At 44.9% G+C, this 16,297-nt stretch overlaps 1 protein-coding gene across 9 annotated transcripts in view; it reads left to right on the top strand.

The window, feature by feature from the left end:
- HFM1 (helicase for meiosis 1) overlaps nt 1-16,297 on the top strand; it is a 984,377-nt gene that overhangs the window by 394,456 nt on the left and 573,624 nt on the right. For 8 of the 9 annotated variants that reach the window (XM_063939911.1, XM_063939912.1, XM_063939910.1 and 5 more), the window contains one exon: nt 16,039-16,080. The exons of the other annotated variant lie outside the window; for it this stretch is intronic. In XM_063939911.1, coding sequence (XP_063795981.1) covers nt 16,039-16,080 — 42 coding nt within the window. The remainder of the gene's footprint in view (nt 1-16,038; nt 16,081-16,297) is intronic. 9 annotated transcript variants of the gene reach the window in all.

Below are 16,297 nucleotides of genomic sequence, written 5' to 3' on the forward strand. Positions count from 1 at the left end.
AGCTCTCGTCTATCTAATAATATAGCTGCAGGGACAGGCTAGTAACAAGTCAAATTGGTACAGTGTAGCTTCCAAGATGTTATTAGTTATAGGGAAGCTGTATTGCATGTGGAAAACCCTGTATAGTTATATCCCTTATAACAAGCAGCACAGGGACCTAAAATGGCTGCCCGCAGCCACAGGCTGTATAACTTCAAGCTCCTGAGGGGCGCCTGTCCAGCTGTTATGGGGTAATTTGGAGAGGTACAATACCTGTGGTCCTCGGGTGCTGTGGCAGCCCAGGGGGGACTGTTGGAGGTGGCAGCAGCTCACAGGAGGTGCTGGATGGCTTTGTAGATCACGGAGTACATCTCCGGAAGTCCAGCCCAGGGAGGCTCCGAAATTTAATCCCCGGCTTCTGGGCAGCAACAAGGCCACAATGCGCGGGAGCATCAGACAGCTTCCCGATTCCGTGGTCATCAATAACGAGTCCCAGCAGTGTGCAGCAGCCGGGCAGGGCTCAGATGAGTGGGTAGGAGCGGAGATTGGCGGGGCAGAGAAGCTTTTGTAATGAGAAGCTGCAGAGCTCTCCTCTCACACCACTGCTCCCATTAGCAGCTAGGCCACGCCCCCCATGACTGATTATTTCTGATACACATTACATTGATATACACCTATTGGAAGTCACTATAACCGACTGAAACCTATATGTGTCCCCTTATGGATATTTAAGGGTAAATAAACATTTCTCCTTTCTGATCTTTGAAGGGTCCATTTCATACTGAATTTTATCTTGTTTGGATAACCGCAACCATCATTTGGATGAAGCACACTGTTAATTCCAATTGATTGAGTTATTGGTTTGCATCATCAACCCCTGACGAAGTCCACCTGGACAAAACGCGTAGGGTCTTGGTACGCAGTATCCACAAAATAAGCAGTTTCCCATTCATCTGAAAATTATTTCTGTAACCTCAATATCATTGGTGTAAATCAGATGGGACTGACTCTTTATTAACTAACTGTTGGACTACTGCTCTTCATGTTCTAAAATAATTTTAAAATACTGTTCTGATTTTATGGAAAATAAATAATTTTATATATTCCCCTGATTGATTTTGATGATCTACTGGGTGGATATAAGAATTACCTGGATATTGTGCACCTATCTGGTTCTATTAGTGCCCTCTTAAACACTCTCTCTCTCTCTCTCTCTCTCTCTCTATCTATATATATATATATATATGTGTGTGTGTGTGTGTGTGTGTGTGTGTGTGTGTACTGATTACTGCTCTAAGTGAAAATTACCTTTTATAGTCTTCATCATATGAAATTACGCCATATTAAATTAATAAACATCATATGACACTCTACAACAGATGCTGCAAGTCCCAGTGATTGGCTGTAAACAGAAACAATGGACACTTTGACTTGTCCTTTTTTTTGGGGTTGATTGATCACTAACTTGAAGGTTACACTAACTCTCTGAGATCTCATATTAAGAACACAATGCACATTCTGTTCAATTTTTCTTATTTTAGATGTTCAAGCTCTTTACATTCCTACCACATATGACGGGTATGGAGGCTGTTAGAAAAGTTCTTCTTAAGAATAGATAGGTCTCAGCGAGGAATGTAAATTTATTCTGGACAGTATTCTTTTTATTCTGAGACAATTATTTCATTTTTTATACTAATTATTTTTTTTGTTTGTAAATACTGAGAACAGCCATGGGCAAACATTTGCATCTAGTTTCACCAATCACCAATTTATATATGGGCCACTTTGATGAATAGTATATTTGAAATGGGCTTCATTTTGTGAATTTTATGCTATATGGCCATTTTATTATTGCTTTGCTTATATTTTGGAAAAGGGAACTTGATTTGGCATGTTCTTTTGTTTCACATACTATCACCAATAATATTTTGAAGTTTACTCTCCATTTTGATTTATAAAATACTAATTTATTGGATTTAAACCGCTCAATACTTTATTTTTTTAAGCAGTACAGATGTGTACTTGTACTTCTAGCCACAATACGCCTTGCAGCGCGAGAAGACCAGGGCGAGTGAGCCACACCGAGCAGTGTAGTGTAGCAACTTTTTCTTTAAACTTGCATCTTATTTTCACTTTATCAGAGACACAGGGCTTCATTATTAACCACACGGGATTTCATTTTAAAGATGTACAAAGTGCCGTGGGCACAGTCCTACACCCCCGCCAGTATAAATAATAGTGATTAAATCTGAGGGGAAACGCGCCATTACAGGGAGCGGGGCTTCCTCCTCAGTCAGCCAGCACACTGCTCAGCGTCATTTTCTCCAAGCAGACTGCAGGGAAGAAACGCTGGTCCTCCTCCACTTCTGAAACAAGTATCAGGGTGCAAATTAGGGGGGGCAGAGTGTTTTTTTGTGTGCTCAATTATACTATTTGGCAATTGTAAAAGCGCTAAGGGTCTCTGTGGATGTTTTACATGTCACAGGATTTTTTACATTGGCGCTGAGTTGTGAACTGGCAAGTCCCTTCTGTGTCCTTCTGAACATCTTCACATTGCAGATCATAATGATGTTTTAAAAGAACAGCAATGTGCTTTTTCAACTAGATTTATTGTTTTAAAGTGTGGACTATTTTTTCTTACAACAAGCCACCAGGACTTGTAACATAGTTTATAATAATGGAGTGAGCATTTATTCTTCTAAATATATGTGTATTGGGTGTAACGTGCCATATGATATTTAATCATTTGGTCTGGTGTAATTTTATACTGTATGTTGGGATACTGTGATGAAGGAATTCAAGTTCTTTTCTGACATAATATTAATAGTTGAATAAATTGCTTTTATTTGTGAAGACAGTTCATCAGGTTGTTGTTTAATGATAAATCAATATTTAAATTTAGTTCCACTATATGCAGTATTCTTTTTGGGTTCATTCTTTTATGTAATTGTGCTCTCTAATTAATGAAGCAGAGTGACATGTTTAACGAGATATAGGGGTATATGCAATTGCGGTCGAATTCCCGAAAATGTCGAAAAACGGGACATTTTCGACAAAAAAAACATGTCGAATATGATTTGTCAATGCAATACAGTACTTTTCGACAAAATATCTTCTGTTTCAGACTCGACTTTTTGCAAATCGACATTTTCAAAATTCGACATGTCTGCAATGGTCAAAATGCGGCTTTTCGACAAAAGTATATTCAATTGAAGAATGACGATTAGACAACAGTGCTTTTCGACAGCAAATTCGTCATTTTCAGTCCGCCTCACTTTGCTGGCGGGATCTAATAAAAAAAATGTAAAAAATTTTTTTTTTTTTTGCTTTTTGGATTGCTAATAGCATATCTATTTATATTTGAAGGGATTATCTACTTGGTTTGTCTTTTTTTGACTCACAAGTATTATTTAATTGATTTTTTAAAAGAATATTTTTTTCTTCACTCTGCTGAGGGAAATGTACCCATGATTCCACAGTTTTACCCAGGATACACTTCTGCAAAGCCCCTCCTATCTCCTCACTCCCGGTTTTTTGAGACTTCTAGGGAGAAGGAGCCATTACAGTCAGCTCTGTTGTGGAATCGTTTTTTTAGGACAATCCCTGCGTTTTAACTCATTTATATCCTATTTTTGTACTGACTACAATAATGGAGCCTTTTTCTGACCAGATTGTGATGTTCATGCTGGCTGCAAGCATGGAGGAAGAAAGGGTTGGTGGACATCAGGATCAAGGTCAGCAAATGTCTGCATTGGGTGAGCCAGTATTGCGGGTTTCATTTCCACGTCCACGCCAGTATCACACTAGGCGTGAACTGGAGGATCTCAGCGAGTTCGAGGTGATTCAAAATTATCGCTTATCGACTCGCGACATATATTCGCTGTACGCTCTGTTGGAGGCCGACCTGGAACCTCGGGCACGGACCAATCGCGCAGTCAGCGGTTTCCAGAAACTGCTTGCTACGTTACATTTTTTGGCGTCCGGCACATTCCAGCCTACACTGTCTCAAACATGTGGTTTTTCACAGTCGACACTGTCGCGCTGTATAACCCAGGTCATTAGGGCTTTCCGCAAATTGACGATCCAGTTCATCACATTTCCAGAGACGGACAGCGAATGTCGTGAGATCAAATTAGGCTTTTTTACCAAATACAAATTTCCCAATGTTCTGGGCGCGATTGACTGTACCCACGTGCAGATCAGACCGCCACGGAATTCGGAAGAATGTTTTCGGAAACGAAAACATTTCCATTCCATGAATGTACAGGCGGTCTGTGATGTCAACATGAAATTTTTGAATATTTTTGTGGGATTTCCTGGATCGTCTCACGACTCCTTCATCCTAAATCAGTCATCGCTGTTTGAGAAGTTCGAAACAGGAAACATGCCGGGTGGCTGGCTGTTAGGTATTTATTTTAATTGTTTTTATTTTTTTATTATTATTATTATTATTATTTTTTTTTTAATTACCCACCATTTTTTTTCTTTTCTATAGGCGATGCGGGTTATCCCAACAAATCGTGGCTCTTTACCCCATTGTCTAATCCTGTTGGTAGAGCAGAAAAACATTACCAAGAGACACACAAAGCATTGAGGCAAATAATTGAACGTGTCTTCGGTGTCCTTAAAAGCCAGTTTCGATGTTTAGACACTTCCGGCGGTGCTCTTTTGTATTTACCGGGAAAGGTTTGCGGCATGGTAAATGCATGTTGTATTTTACACAACATATGTGTCGCAAACCGTTTGCCGGTGACTCTTCGTCGTAGTGCTTTCCGACGCGGGAACCGTTCTTCTGCTCTACCGGTGGGTATGGACGAAGGAGATGATTCCCGACGGACATTGATCCAAAGCTTTTTTTCCACTGCCTGTGAGTATACTTGTAACATTTGTATTATCGTGTAAACTGAGATTGTAATATTCTAAAAAAACATCTTTATTTATGTATTTCAGAGTTTTACGTCCTGTTGACGCACCTTCCCAGGCCTGTTTTCAAAGTTTCGTCCTGTTGACGACCTGTAACCCCCTGTTTTTTCCTGTTGTTGGGTTGCCGCAAATATTGGACCCGTTTATCCAACTCTACCATGGGCAACCTACTTGTGATGTGGACCTGAACCTCCGCCATGTAGCAGACAACCCCCCTCAGGTGAGATGTATTGCCCAAAACTCCCTCCTGTCCAAGTCACCCCTGCATGTCCAAAGTGCAGCCCTCCGGCATTTGCAAAAATGCACATCCAATCATGCCCTGATACACCAATGCTTGTCAGGGAATGTTTGGATGTGTAGTTACGCAAGTGCCGGAGGGTTGCATTTGGGGCCGCTGTAACCTGCTTGTGTCGTGTTGCTTGTACCTTGTCTTTTCCATACCAGGGGGACACTATTACCAATAGCTGGAACCTCATACTATTCTCTTCCACAGGTCTTGCAGAGTATCCTTCCCACGTGGCGTGGATGTGAAGAGACACGACATTTCTCCTGATGTACCATGGGCGACCTACTTGTGATGTGGACCTGACTCTCCGCCATGTAGCAGACAACCCCCCTCAGGTGAGATGTATTGCCCAAAACTCCCTCCTGTCCAAGTCACCTCTGCATGTCCAAAGTGCAGCCCTCCGGCATTTGCAAAAATGCACATCCAATCATGCCCTGATACACCAATGCTTGTCAGGGAATGTTTGGATGTGTAGTTACGCAAGTGCCGGAGGGTTGCATTTGGGGCCGCTTTAACCTGCTTGTGTCGTGTTGCTTGTACCTTGTCTTTTCCATACCAGGGGGACACTATTACCAATAGCTGAAACCTCAAACTATTCTCTTCCACAGGTCTTGCGGAGTATCCTTCCCAAGTGGCGTGGATGTGAAGAGACACGACATTTCCCCTGATGTTCCATGGGCGACCTACTTGTGATGTGGACCTGAACCTCCGCCATGTTGCAGACAACCCCGCTCAGGTGAGATGTATTGCCCAAAACTCCCTCTTGTCCAAAGTCACCCCGGCGTGTCCAAAGTGCAGCCCTCCGGCATTTGCAAAACTGCACATCCAATCATGCTCTGATACACCAATGCTTACACTGTGTGTCAGGGAATGTTTGGATGTGTAGTTACGCAAGTGCCGGAGGGTTGCATTTGGGGCCGCTGTAACCTGCTTGTGTCGTGTTGCTTGTACCTTTTCCATAGAAGGGTGACACTACCAATAGCTGGAACCTCATACTATTCTCTTCCACAGGTCTTGCGGAGTATCCTACCCAAGTGGCGCGGATGTGAAGAGACACAACATTTCCCCTGATGTTCCATGGGCGACCTACTTGTGATGTGGACCTGACACTCCGCCATGTAGCAGACAACCCCCCTCAGATGAGATGTATTTCCCAAAACTCCCTCCTGTCCAAGTCACCCCTGCATGTCCAAAGTGCAGCCCTCCGGCATTTGCAAAAATGCACATCCAATCATGCCCTGATACACCAATGCTTGTCAGGGAATGTTTGGATGTGTAGTTACGCAAGTGCCGGAGGGTTACATTTGGGGCCGCTGTAACCTGCTTGTGTCGTGTTGCTTGTACCTTGTCTTTTCCATACCAGGGGGACACTATTACCAATAGCTGGAACCTCATACTATTCTCTGCCACAGGTCTTGCGGAGTATCCTTCCCAAGTGGCGCGGATGTGAAAAGACACGACATTTCCCCTGATGTTCCATTGGCGACCTACTTGTGATGTGGACCTGACCCTCCGCCATGTAGCAGACAACCCCCCTCAGGTGAGATGTATTGCCCAAAACTCCCTCCTGTCCAAGTCACCCCTGCATGTCCAAAGTGCAGCCCTCCGGCATTTGCAAAAATGCACATCCAATCATGCCCTGATACACCAATGCTTGTCAGGGAATGTTTGGATGTGTAGTTACGCAAGTGCCGGAGGGTTGCATTTGGGGCCGCTGTAACCTGCTTGTGTCGTGTTGCTTGTACCTTGTCTTTTCCATACCAGGGGGACACTATTACCAATAGCTGGAACCTCATACTATTCTTTTCCACAGGTCTTGCGGACTATCCTTCCCAAGTGGCTTGAATCCTCATGGATGAAGTGGGACACAACAGTTCCCCTGCTGTACCATGGGCGACCTAACACAATTCCACTGCATCTCATATTTAACATTGTATTTACTAATAATTTAAATAAAAACCACAGAAAACTTCTCATTTTAAAAATTTATTGAAGAAAAATTGAATTTTATTTTTGAAATAAAAAATGAAATGTAATAAAACAAAAAAATAGTTTATTCTTCTTTACATTCTTTTCTTGTGTAGATATCTGTGGGGGAAAATAAAAGCATATTAAGTAAAGACACTAATGTCATGTTCATTCCTTTCCCAAGAACATTTGTGGAACCACACAGCCCAGCATGACCCATTGCTGGGCTGTGTGGTTCCACAAAGGCAGGCGGTCCAAAGTGGAATAGTGGTGTCAGTGGTCAGCACTTTGACACACCTGCACTTGTGGAACCACACAGCCCAGCATGACCCATTGCTGGGCTGTGTGGTTCCACAAAGGCAGGCGGTCCAAAGTGGCAGAGTGGTGTCAGTGGTCAGCACTTTGACACGCCTGCACTTGTGGAACCACACAGCCCAGCATGACCCATTGCTGGGCTGTGTGGTTCCACAAAGGCAGGCGGTCCAAAGTGGAATAGTGGTGTCAGTGGTCAGCACTTTGACACGCCTGCACTTGTGGAACCACACAGCCCAGCATGACCCATTGCTGGGCTGTGTGGTTCCACAAGGCAGGCGGTCCAAAGTGGAATAGTGGCGTCAGTGGTCAGCACTTTGACACGCCTGCACTTGTGGAACCACACAGCCCAGCATGACCCATTGCTGGGCTGTGTGGTTCCACAAAGGCAGGCGGTCCAAAGTGGAATAGTGGCGTCAGTGGTCAGCACTTTGACACGCCTGCACTTGTGGAACCACACAGCCCAGCATGACCCGTTGCTGGGCTGTGTGGTTCCACAAAGGCAGGCGGTCCAAAGTGGCAGAGTGGTGTCAGTGGTCAGCACTTTGACACGCCTGCACTTGTGGAACCACACAGCCCAGCATGACCCATTGCTGGGCTGTGTGGTTCCACAAAGGCAGGCGGTCCAAAGTGGAATAGTGGTGTCAGTGGTCAGCACTTTGACACGCCTGCACTTGTGGAACCACACAGCCCAGCATGACCCATTGCTGGGCTGTGTGGTTCCACAAAGGCAGGCGGACCAAAGTTTCTTGATAATATACATTGAAACATAGCTCTACTCACCTTGGTACGCACAACACGAACTATGCCGTCCACTTCAATTTTCCACCCAATCCTATGAATAAGCCAAAAACAAACACTAGTGAATAGTAAATTTACACAACAGTGAAAGCCTATTGTACACCAATACAAAAAGGATTTTTTGGGTAAAAAAGTGGTATCAGAATAGCTCTTTGGCCCATCATACATGTAGCCACAAGGAGCTTTCATCCGTTACCACACGCGCCCGCATACATGCCCGCGCATGTATGCCTAGACATAAAGCTCCTTGGTAGTACCCGGTCACGGGTGGGGGAGCCCAACACATATAAAACAATAGTAAGAGAAAAAAAAAACTAATGGGAGGGGGAGAAAGGGATACATGAAAAACATAACAGTAAATAAAACAATACGACCGTGCTTATGGTGGATGTCTGTCCGGATCCTCGTCTTCCTCCTGATGGGGCGTCGATGTCCTGGGCGGCTGGGTAGTAGGTTGACTTAGCCTTGGTGCCCGTGCGGGTGTAGATGTTGCGGCCGGTGTTGGTGGTGGAGGCATCTGGTGGGTGGGGTACATCCCTGTATATCCTTGGTACAGCTGTGACTGTCTTTACCAGGATTGTGGTGGAGGAAGGGAAGGAGGCGTCCATGTGGCTTGTGATGGCGGAAGTGGTGGATCACCAGCGTGTTGATGAGCTGGCTCTGGGAGCTTATCGTACATCATCTGCAGTGTGGTTGCGATGATCTGTTGCCTGGCTGCCGAATGTCGTTGGCTCTCCGACATGTTGTTAGAGCTGTGTGCCAGGCATGATGTGTTCTCCACCAGCCGGTTGATGGATGTGGCCAGAACTTGAAGGATGTCCATAGTCTCCCTGTGATCTTCTCGTCTGGTCTTTTGAATTTCGGCCGTGCTGTCGGCATGAGCCTTCTGCATTTCAAGCAGACCGTTTGCCATCTTATCCATTGTCCTCTCAATGGCGTCCAGTCTGCTTCCAACGACAACCCGAAAACTATCCTGGCTGACATTCATCTCTACTGCCAGGGTGTGTACCCTCTGAACATTTGAGGGATCCTGCCCTTCCTGTACGTCTGCCACCTATTGCATTTTTGCAGCAGAAAAGAAAATTAGAAATTATTATACACATTTATCATACATTTGTTTGAAGGCTCACAATTCGATATTTACTCACACAGGGATGTAGAAACAGCAGGCTGCTGCACTTCCACCTCGTCATCCTCTGACAAATCCTGTATGAGATCCGGCCTGTAGTAGGGACCAATCCCCGACGCAAGTCCTCTGCTGGTCCGTGGCACCACTGCTTGCAAAAGAACAAAAAAATGTAAGTTAATAAACTATACAAAAATGGTACCCCTCCCATCTCCCCCCCCACAAAAATAAATACAAACCTTCTCCATCCGGTGGTGCCGCTGCTCCAGGAGCTTCACTTGTCCTCCATTCTGGAGACTTTTCAAGGGTCTGGCTGGATACGTCTGCACGGATGTCTTCAAACCCAAGAAAAGTCTCGTCCGTTAGCCCTGTAGACTCAAACAGTTCGGGTGATGGGTCCACAAGGGTAGTGTCTTGTTGAGGCTCTTCGGTCACAGTCCCAGATCTCCTGGAGAGATGACGATCTGGTGATGGCCTGCGCGCAGGAGCTGTAGTTTGGCGCCCATCTGGTGGTGTGGTCGCCGACGGTGTCTGGCGCACAGGTGACGTTCTGTGCGCTGATGTCTGGCGCGCAGGTGATGGTCTGCACGCTGACGTCGTCTGGCGCGCAGGTGACTTACTGCGCGATGACGATGTGTGGCGCGCAGGTGATGATCTGCGCGCTCCCGATGCTTGCTGCGCAGGTGAAGGTCCGCGCGCTGCTGCCGATGCCTGCTGCGCAGGTGATGGTCTGCGCGCTGGCGATGTCCTGCGTGCAGGTGATGTCCTCTGGGCAGGCGTGTCTGTGAAAAAAAAAAACACATTAGCAAATACAAAAATAATTTTTTTTAGTGCAGCTCATCTGAATGTATTCTTACCATCAGGCCTCCTTTTGGACTGCTTGTCTCCCGCCGTCTTCTGGGCGGTTCTTCCTCCTCGGGAAAGCCAGCAGGACGGCTAGAGTCCACACCTCCGCGAACTCCTTCGACCATGGCAGGGTTCATGCGCCTTTTGATAACGTTCTCCCAGGGTAGCCACTTCAGATTGAGAGCCACACCACCTCCCGTAGCTGTCTCATGTCGGCGCTGAATCCCCATCTTCTTGGTCTGTCTGCGGCAATCACTGTACCGCTTCATGCAGTTTCTGGTGCTCCGGCGGTTTCCAGATACTGCAGTGACTTGTCTCGTGATGGCATCCCAGATGTTTCGCTTGGTCTTAGCTGCTGTGGTCTGTGCCCTTGGTCCATACAGAACGTCGTAGGACCTGTCGACGCCATCCACTAGGGCACAGTTTTCCGCCTCAGTGTATCTGGGTCCACGCGGCTTCTTCGGTCCTGCATCTTCAACAGAGGCTTCCTCCTCCGACTGCTCCTCTGGCTGGCTTCTTGCCTTTAGGGATTAAAAAAAAAACCCATGCATTTACTAAGATTGGTATGTACCTGTGAGTGTCAGTATCCCTGGCAGTGCGCAAAGATACCTGTAGGTGTTAATGGCAGTGCGCAAACTAGGGTGTGTCAAGTTGGATGCTATTGTGTCTGCAGGTGTTGTCAGTATTTACCTGTCTAGGCTTTTTCTTTTTCTTTGCCTTCTCCATTTGGTCCCTTGACGACCGCGGCTGGTCACTGCATGCCTGGTCGGTCGTATCCTCCTCCTGGCTCGTTGCTATGCAGGGAAAGTTCTTCTGAGGGGTGGGGGGAAGGGGGGGATCGGGCCCGCTTGTCCCTGGACATCTCTGTTGTAAAAAGAAAAAAAAATATATGTTTACAAATTTAACACACATTACAAAATTACATGCAACCACACGTCATGCTGCTGGGGCCCCAGTTCTCAAGCAGGACCAAACACACACACACAAAAAAAAAAAAAAGAATAGAAAAAAAAAAAGCCAAATAAGCCAAAAACCCCCGTACAAGCATCCCTGCACATACTGGAGGTCAACCAATGCTAACACAAAATGGCTGACACAAACAAAATGGCTGACACAGTCACCCCAAACAAGCCAAAAAGCATCCCTGCACATTCTGGAGGTACACCAGTCCTAAAATAGGAGGAAAAAAACATGTTTGGCAAACAAACGACATGACATGTCGACCGCATGGCTGACACAAACTTGCTCCAAGTCACCCCAAACTAGCCAAAAAGCATCCCTGCACACTCTGGAGGTACACCAGTGCTAAAATAGGAACAATAAAACATGTTTGGCAAACAAACGACATGACATGTCGACCGCATGGCCGACACAAACTTGCTCCAAGTCACCCCAAACAAGCCAAAAAGCATCCCTGCACATGCTTGAGGTACACCAGTGCTAAAATAGGAGCAATAAAACATGTTTGGCAAACAAACGACATGACATGTCAACCGCATGGCCGACACAAACTTGCTCCAAGACACCCCAAACAAGCCAAAAAGCATCCCTGCACATGCTGGAGGTACACCAGTGCTAAAATAGGAGCAATAAATTATGTTTGGCAAACAAACGACATCACATGTCGACCGCATGGCTGACAAACTTGCTCCAAGTCACCCCAAACAAGCCAAAAAGCATCCCTGCACATGCTTGAGGTACACCAGTGCTAAAATAGGAGCAATAAAACATGTTTGGCAAACAAACGACATAACATGTCGACCGCATGGCCGACACAAACTTGCTCCAAGTCACCCCAAACAAACCAAAAAGCATCCCTGCACACTCCGGAGGTACACCAGTGCTAATATAGGAGCAAAAAAACATGTTTGGCAAACAAACGACATGACATGTCGATCGCATGGCTGGCACAAACTTGCTCCAAGTCACCCCAAACTAGCCAAAAAGCATCCCTGCACACTCTGGAGGTACACCAGTGCTAAAATAGGAGCAAAAAAACATGTTTGGCAAACAAACGACATCACATGTCGACCACATTGATACCGACACGCACTAAAATCACCCCAAACAAGACAAAAAACATCCCTGCACATGCTGGAGGTACACCAATGCAAAAGCATGACCCAAAAAGTAATTTTAAGAAGAAAAAAAAACGTGAAAAACTACCCCAAAACACAAAACTCCAACAAAAAAAAATGCAGCAATACAAGCAGGAGCTATACACATACCTGCACACATATACAGGTTGAGTATCCCTTATCCAAAATGCTTGGGACCAGAGGTATTTTGGATATCGGATTTTTCCGTATTTTGGAATAATTGCATACCATAATGAGATAACATGGTGATGGGACCTAAATCTAAGCACAGAATGCATTTATGTTACATATACACCTTATACACACAGCCGGAAGGTAATTTTAGCCAATATTTTTTGTAAGTTTGTGCATTGAACAACGTGTGTGTACATTTGCACAATTCATTTATGTTTCATATACACCTTATACACACAGCCTGAAGGTCATTTAATACAATATTTTTAATAACAGTGTGTATTAAACAAAGTTTGTGTACATTGAGCCATCAGAAAACAAAGGTTTCACTATCTCACTCTCACGCAAAAAAGTCCGTATTTCGGAATATTCCGTATTTCGGAATATTTGGATATGGGATACTCAACCTGTATATACATACCCCAAACACCCCAAAGACATACCCCAAACACCCCATGTACACCTCATGGCAACCCCCACTACACAAACACATACATGCAACACCAGACCCACATGTGGTACTTACCTAAAAATGTAGAAATAGCTCCAAAAACGACTCTCCTCCGGGGTAACAGGTATCCTCCTGTCTGTCCTGGATTAAAGCCTGCTGGGTGTCCAAACGATACCACAGCAAACAACCAATTTGCTAGCTCTGCACCTCCTCACACCTCTCTGCAGGTTCACAAAATGGCTGCTGAGCACGCAGCAAACAAGCCCTAATAAAGGGCTGCAAACGGCGGGAAGTCGAATTCAGGACGCCCACTACTCGCCGATTGGTCCGTTATTCGCCAAGGGGAGTGTCGAATGCGTTTTGTATTGCATATGGTGAATTCATGGTCCCGGCGGGAGGGCTGCGGCTGTCGAGTACAGTCGAATTTTTAAACTGACGAAAAAAAGGCGCAATTCGTCCGGAATTGCATATACCCCATAGTTTCATATGCTATCATTTAAATCAGTGCCATGTGCTTCGCCTTATTTTTCTTTTTGTTATTATTGTACAACATAATAATAATAATAATAATAATAATATTATTATTATTATTATTATTATTAATATTATTATTATTATTATTATTAGCAACAATAATAATAGTAATAATAGTAATATAATGCAGTGTTATATGCACAAGAGATAAACACATTTGGCTAAATAAGAAAATTACACACATCTCCAGAATATATCTATGGGGAAGCCAATGTTTTCGATCACATGGGTAATTGTGAGATTTACCAAACTTGACCCCAGTAGCTAACACCAACATCAGATAGGCTGTTATTGGGCATCATGTCCTAGCAAGAGAAATATGGTAGATTAGTTTTCGTTCTGTCAATTTACATGTTCATTTCTTATCACAGCCACATTGTTAAGACCTGTAAGTAACATTTCAGTAAATGTATTATCATGTTGTTAAGATACTATGGGGTAAATTTACTAAGATTCGTATTTTCCCGTTTGAGGTCAAAGTTCAATCACGAATGACATCGCAAGTGTAAATTTGTAACTTTTTGAATTTATTACGGCTAATTTACTAAGCTGTCGTATTCTGCATTTTCCGTTTTACTGATGTCGATGTCATTCGTTTTTTTTGGCAGTGTTTTACGTGAGTGACTTGTAAAACACTGCCGACTTTAATACAATGAATCTCGGCCGGATCTGAGAGATCCGTGCTGGGCTTCATTGTGCACCCTGTAAAAAAAAAATGTTTAAACTTAAAAAAAAAATTGTGTGGGGTCCCCCCTCCTAAGCCAAACCAGCCTCGGGCTCTTTGAGCCGGTCCTGGTTGCAAAAATATGGGAAAAAAATTGACAGGGGTTCCCCCATATTTAAACAACCAGCACCGGGCCCTGCGCCTGGTCCTGGTTCAAAAAATACGGGGGACAAAAAGCGTAGGGGTCCCCCGTATTTTTGAAACCAGCACCGGGCTCCACTAGCTGGACAGATAATGCCACAGTCGGGGGTCACTTTTATACAGCGCCCTGCGGCCGTGGCATTAAATACCCAACTAGTCACCCCTGGCCGGGGTACCCTGGAGGAGTGGGAACCCCTTCAATCAAGGGGTCCCCCCCCTCCAGCCACCCAAGGGCCAGGGGTGAAGCCCGAGGCTGTCCCCCCCATCCAAGGGCTGCGGATGGGGGGCTGATAGCCTTTGTTGAAAGTGTTGAATATTGTTTTTAGTAGCAGTACTACAAGTCCCAGCAAGCCTCCCCCGCAAGCTGGTACTTGGGGAACCACAAGTACCAGCATGCGGCGGAAAACCGGGCCCGCTGGTACCTGTAGTACTACTACTAAAAAAATACCCCAATAAAGACATAAGACACACACCTTGAAAGTATAACTTTAATACATACATCCACACCACCATATACACATAGTTACCTTATGTTCACACGAGGGTCGGTCCTCTTCTCCATGTAGAATCCATGGTGTACCTGTTGAAAAAATTATACTCACAAAATCCAGGATAGAAGGCTCTTCTGCTTGTAATCCATTTGTAATCCACGTACTTGTCAAAATAAAAAAACGGACACCCGACCTCGAACTGAAAGGGGCCCCATGTTTTCACATGGGACCCCTTTCCCCGAATGCCAGGAACCCCCTCTGACTTATGTCTAAGTGGGTTCCATCAGCCAATCAGGGAACGCCACGTTGTGGCATCCTCCTGATCGGCTGTGTGCTCCTGTACTGAGTGACAGGCGGCACACGGCAGTGTTACAATGTAGCGCCTATGCGCTCCATTATAACCAATGGTGGGAACTTTGTGGTCAGCGGGTGTCCGAAAGTAACCACACCGCTGACCACAAAGTTCCCACCATTGGTTACAATGGAGCGCATAGGCGCTACATTGTAACACTGCCGTGTGCCGCCTGTCAGACAGTACAGGAGCACACAGCCGATCAGGAGGATGCCACAAATATTTTTGGAACCAGGACCAGGCGCAGAGCCCTGTGCTGGTTGTTTAAATATAGGGGAACCCCTGTCAATTTTTTTACCATATTTTTGCAACCAGGACCGGCTCAAAGAGCCCGAGGCTGGTTTGGCTTAGGAGGGGGGACCCCACGCATTTTTTTTTAACAAATTCAAACATTTCCCACTGAAAAACATGCACGGATCTCATGGATCCATGCATGCCTATCCAATCACGGTAAAAAAAAGCAGGTCTGTTTTTTTTTTAGCACTTTTTCACGAATTGTATTTCAGCACGGCAGTGTTTGGCTATTGTCGGCAGTGTTTGTAATTTGCACTTTTTAGTAAATGACCGATTTCTACCAAATTGCAGGCGTATTTGACCGATGGTGTATTGATTCGTGATTTTTTCCTAGGACTTCCAAAATATTACGAATGCCCTCATCACTGCCGTGATTTTTGCTTAGTAAATTACCGAGATGACACTTTGAAGAAAAAACGGCATCTCGGTCAAAATCGGGAGCTTAGTAAATATACCCCTATGTGTGCTTAATGTATATAAATATTACATGATGTGCTTGAGTAATATTAATAATCATGCATTTATTTTTATTATCAGCTGAAACTGAATGTGGGATCCTTAGGTCTATCTCTGAAATTCGTATCCTTTTTTACATTTATTTACTAGTATTTCTTTCATCTGTGCACATGTTTGCAGGTACACTTACCTGCAGGGGCAGCTCTTCCGATAAGAACTCTCCCGATGAAGGGACTACTTCTAGGTTTATGACTCTGGATTTCTATTCCGCATGCACAGCCATTGGCCCTCTCCAGGGCTTTTTGCGGTAAGGAGCCCATAGGCTTCTATAGACAATGTC

Source organism: Pseudophryne corroboree, chromosome 9 (genome assembly GCF_028390025.1).
Source record: "Pseudophryne corroboree isolate aPseCor3 chromosome 9, aPseCor3.hap2, whole genome shotgun sequence".
Lineage (NCBI taxonomy): Eukaryota > Metazoa > Chordata > Amphibia > Anura > Myobatrachidae > Pseudophryne > Pseudophryne corroboree.